Below are 5,547 nucleotides of genomic sequence, written 5' to 3'. Positions count from 1 at the left end.
CAACAACGACAACAGCAACAACAAAAACAACTGTTACTACTACTAGTATTGCTGCTACTGCTGCTACCATTACTACTGCTGCAACAATAACAGCGGCAGTAACAGTGCTGCATCAGCATCGTCATCAACTACACCAACAATAACGACCAGTCACATTTCACGTTGAAATGCATTGTCTAAACAACAACAACAACAACAACAACAACAACGATAACAAAGACAACAACAGCAAAAATTACAACAACAAAAACAACAACAACGACAGCGGCAGCAGCAGTACCAGCAACAGCAACGATTCCAGTTGAGAAATGAGGGGGGGGGGGAGAACCACTCACAGAGTGAAGACAATGGTGCCACCGAGAACGTAAGGACATAAAATCCCAGGGCTCTGTGGCTAAGTTCTCACAATACATGTAAATGTCTCACCTTTATGGTCTTGTCTGGGGTGAAAATTGGCTCAACACAACCTAAGAACCACAGTCTCTTTTTATTACTCTGTAGGGTGCAGAAGAATGCTGGAAGGATTTGGCTAGATAATTGTATTTTCGAGTGCGTGTCTGTCTATTTGAAATTTTGTTTTGGCCTAGGCTGTGCAGTATCACTACAGGGAAACGATTTTTTGAAACGGAGTAAAAAAAAAATTTTTTTAATCGAGGTCCGAAAATGAAGTAACATTTTATAAGTATCGAATATGCCAATGACACAGATCTCATGGTCGATTCAGAAGAAAAAAATAGACCTTCAATCAGTTCTAGCCATTTTTGTTACTGGCCTTGTATGTTACTAGTAACTGAAGGTGAAAAGATCAAACAAATTCCAAAACATTAAATATCTAGAATACGTAATTACATCATATCTGACGACAGATCTACTGCAGAATCAAAAGAAAAAGTTGCTATACGGAAAGACAGTATCAATAAAATGAGTCCAATCTTGAAAAGTGGAAACTTCTCAATGATAATCGAAATAAAGATTATAAAAGACTATGTTTAGGTTAGTTTAGTAAGAGTTCTACAGCACTTGCAACACAATAAGGTCATATAAGTGCTAAAGATTAGAGACGTTACAAGAGAGAAACAAACACAAACAAGGAATTGAGATAAGGACAATAGATGTTTGATAGGAAAGAAGGAACAAACCACACCAGAGCCCTCGCCAACCGCCCACAAAGACTGTGTATTCAACTTTTCTATGAGGCTCTGAATGCCGGCCAGTAACTAAAGATAGTGAGTGGGTGGTTGGCGGGTGCTCTGGCGTAGTTTGCTCCTTCTTTCCTATCAAACAACTATCGTCCTTATCTCTCCTCCTTCTTTTTTGTATATGTTACTCTCTTGTAATGCATCCATTCTTCGGCACTTATATGACCTTATTGTGTTGCAAGTGCCGTAAAACCCTTACTAAAACAAAAGACGGTGAAAAGAAACTGGAGTAGGTTATGAAAGACAAAGAAATCAAATGAGGTAGTGCGGAAAGAAGCCAGTACTGTGCAGTCAGTAATGAAAACAATTTGGAAGGACACATTGACTTAATGCTTATATACGGGGTTTCCATTGGCACGTTCGGGTCGGTTGGGGTCGGTTTGACAGCCAGATTTTGTTTGTGCAAAGCGGCTATCGTGGCACAAACCGATCGCCCGACTCGTGGCCTCAAAAACAAATGAGTTTGTTTTCAGGCGACGAGTCGGGCGATCGACCTGACCCGACCCGATCCCATCCGCAACGGGCACTCGATATTATAACCTTTACTGCCCCTATTTTGTCACTTCAGTCCAAACGGGTGTCTATGGTGTTGCAGTTAGGGTCTTAGTCGGTTCAGGCAACAGACGTGAGTTCGCTTCTCGTTAAGGGAGAATTTTTATCGAGTACCTTTGTCCGTCTGCTTGCTGTATTCCTCTCAGCCTGGGTTGTTGGGTTTTTTTTAGTAGAGGATTTACGGCGCTCGCAACTGCATAAGGTCATATGAGCGCCGGAAGATTAGAGGTGTAACAAGGGAGTAACAAACTTAAAAAGAAAAAGGGGAGATAAGGACGATAGATGTTTGATAGGAAAGAAGAAGCAAACCACACGAGAGCACCCGCCAACCCCCCACCCAGCCTGAGTTAATCATCACAAGGTAGAGTCGAAGCAGTCCGCCTTCTCAATTATATAAGAGAAATCTATTGGGAAATGTATGGTGGGGGAGGGGGTGGGGAGGAGGAAGTAGAAGTACTGCAGTCACTTTAAAATCTCAACCCAATGTTCTCTTGGGAGGCCAAGTGCTACTGGGACTCTGAAATATCACATAATGTTACATGTATTATTGTGGATGGTGTTGGAATATCTTCGTTCTGACCCGGAGGACAGATGAAGTCCGAAAAAGCCTGGTTGATCATACTTCTTTTTTCTCCTTTCGTTGTTTCTATAATATATCTATAGTACTTTTCCCCTGCTCTGAATGGCCCTTCTCTTTACTTAAACCTAGACTCAGTTCTCATCGTTGTTGTTTTTTTCTTTTATTTCAGTTGAGAGGCAAGCAAGAATACCAGCTGAAGGCCAAACATTTCATACCTCCGGTTGTAAGTAGCTGAAAGTATTAAGAGGTTGTCATTATCATCAGCATCATTATCATCATCATCATCAGCATCATCAGCATCAGCATCAGCATCAGCATCAGCATCAGCAGCATTTACAACAACAACAGACATTCTGCTCTCTCTCGTTCTCTCTCTCTCTCTCTCTCTCTCTCTCTCTCTCTCTCTCTCTCTCTCTCTCTCTCTCTCTCTCTCTCTCTCTCTCTCATAGCATTATCTACACCATTATCATTATATTCAACAACAGCGGTAACAATAACAGCATCAATAACTACAACAGCAACAGCAAATACAACAGCACTGGTAACAAGAGCACCTGTTTATTCTGTTTTCTATACCAACAGACCCTCGTACGGGAACTATATAATATTATACTCTGTCTATACCTACAGGCCTACGCCCCGGAACTGTATACTCTGCCTTTACCTACCTACGTCCCAGAACTGTATACTCTGTCTTTATCTACCTACGCCCTAGAACTGTATACTCTGTCTATACTTACAAGCCTACGCCACAGAACTGTATATTTGCCTATACCTAGAGGCCTACGCCCGAGAACTGTATACTCTGCCTATACCTACAGGCCTACGCCCCAGAACTGTATACTCTGCCTTTATCTACCTACGCCCCAGAACTGTATATTCTGTCTCTACCTAGAGGCCAACGCCCCAGAACTGTATATTCTGTCTCTACCTAGAGGCCTACGCCCCAGGACTGTATACTCTGCCTATACCTACAGGCCTATGCCCCAGAACTGTATACTCTGTCTATACCTACAGGCTTACGCCCCGAGAACTTTATACTCTGTCTATACACACAGGCCTACGCCCCAGAACTGTATATTCTTGAGGCCACTGCTGAGTTTCGTGACGCAATGGCGATGAGTGAGAGGATGTCGCAGTCGCCTCCCTTGTCCCGCCGCACCTCCCCCTCTCACCGAGGTTACTACAGGAACGGATACGGTAAGTACACGTCCAGGTTTGCCTTGTAGTCCCGCAGATTGATGACGTCACACTCACGTTGTTGCGCCTCCAGTGATTTTCATTTGCTTCGTTTAATTGACTAAAAAAAGCAAAATAATAATTTGCATTTTGCTTTATAATCTCTGACATTTTTGTATGGAACAAAAGAACTTTTTAGCACCTAAGTTTAATGTTCAGATTGAGAGTAACAGTAGACGTTGTTTGTCTTAGAGTGCCTTTGTAAATAATTCAATTTCCCTTCACATAATGTTCACGGAGTCAGTTGACCCATACAGGCACGTACAAAGACCCTTCCTTCAGGTAATGATGTTGTGTTCAGTGCCCAATGTGCAGATCATGAACAAAACTGTAATGAGATGCGAGTGAGACCCCCCAAAAAACTCATCTAAATTGCAATCGTAAATGTCAGAGTGAAATAGCTTCCTGGAGTAATGGCGGAGCTTATTTGCATGGCTGGTGGCACTGCATGCTTCCCCGGGTCTGTCCGGGTTGGGTTTGTGTGTGCGTGGGTGTGGTGGTGTGTTTTAGATGATGTTTATTGCAATGTCGTTTTGGGTGAATGCATGCACGTTTCCTATAAACAAGTTTGAAATCACTTTGTAGCTATTTCAGTGTTTGTTGATGCTGTGACGTTTGTTGGTTTATGATATTTAGCATGGTCTGATTCAAAAGCAAACTATTTTAAAAATGAAATTATGTTTAATTGTTTCATATTGCAAGAGGTATTGTACACAGAATTATGTGTGCCTACTTTATTTACCAATGATATACACAAAAATTCCCTTCTTTGCCATCGTGATATAGAACCTCACCATGTTATATCTTGAGCGGTTCGTGGACTTACGCTTTCGTGTCATTTAAACTTTGATCTTTCCAGTAGTTTGGAGACCCACTTTGCTTATGTAGGAAAACTTTAGAATGCTTTCTTTTGTATTTCTTTTAAAGTTGTTGATGTTTTAGGTCAGATTTGTGTGCTTGTGTGCGTGCGTGCTAGGGTGAGCGAGTGTGTTTGTGAGTGTATCTGTGTGCTAGGAATGTCTTTCATTTGTATTTCTATAGATATGTGAGGAAATATATCAGGAAAGGTTGTTGTTTGTCAGGGCTTATTCTTGACTCTGTTTTTCCTGAAGGTTATCGTGTCTTTTTACATTATTTGATAACATATTCTGTGCCTAGTTTTTACAACGAATCTTTGTTTACAACTGACTATGTGACTTAGTCCTTCCTTAACGATTTCTTTTCCTAGTTTAGATCTGAAGAGTTTGTCCACAACCGCTCATTACAATTGTCTATGTGAGGGAAACACTGAACGTGCAGCTTCTGACGAGGGGGAATAAACTCACGTATTTCTAAAGTTCCTCAATGCGTGTTTTTGGCCTTTAATTTAATCGCAGTGCAGCTTTTAAAAGAGAAATGCGTAGAAAAGAGCTGTTGATTACGGTGATTAAAACGGAGAGGTGAAGAAGGGTGTGGAGAAGAGGCATAGATGGAGAATGTGTGGAGAAGGGGAAGGGGTGGAGAAAGTAGGTAGTGGTTTGGGTGGGGGTGGGGGCAGATTAGGAGTATAGTACAGCAGGAGATGGTTTTTGGTTTTCTTCCAGTAGATCGTCGACCGGTGCACCCCGTGCGTTCCCTCATTGTGACAGCCTCCCGCTTGTTTGAAATGCTTCATTCTCCTTACGCCAACATGCACAAACTATATACAGACTTCAACATACGTTAAGGACCACTTGCAAATTTGGCTAAAATTCCCCGAGGATTTCCGTGCTGCACGTGGCGGTTTTGCCTCTTTACGAAGTTTTGCAGTATGCATTGTTAACCCATTAACACTTTCAGGGCAACAACCAAAAAAATAATTGAAACAATACTTGCTGTCTTTTTTTCTGATTTTTTCAAATCAGGGCTGTCTGTCAAGGTGGTCCTTAACTTATGTTGAAGTCTGAAGCTACGTGACAACACACACTGACGACAATAACCAGAGACCGTGACCCTCAC

The 5,547-nt window shown here is 41.9% G+C and overlaps 1 protein-coding gene across 1 annotated transcript in view; it reads left to right on the top strand.

Annotated features, from left to right (window-relative positions):
- The window catches only part of LOC101852658 (zinc finger CCCH domain-containing protein 13), a gene marked incomplete in the record, with an annotated part of 78,502 nt that overhangs the window by 37,129 nt on the left and 35,826 nt on the right, over nucleotides 1-5,547 (top strand). The window contains 2 exon segments of the mRNA XM_035968254.1: nucleotides 2,501-2,554; nucleotides 3,390-3,531. Coding sequence (XP_035824147.1) covers nucleotides 2,501-2,554; nucleotides 3,390-3,531 — 196 coding nt within the window.

Source organism: Aplysia californica, unplaced genomic scaffold (assembly GCF_000002075.1).
Source record: "Aplysia californica isolate F4 #8 unplaced genomic scaffold, AplCal3.0 scaffold00003, whole genome shotgun sequence".
In the NCBI taxonomy this organism is placed as follows: Eukaryota; Metazoa; Mollusca; class Gastropoda; order Aplysiida; family Aplysiidae; genus Aplysia; species Aplysia californica.
This window is presented reverse-complemented; position numbering and strand designations above follow the sequence as displayed.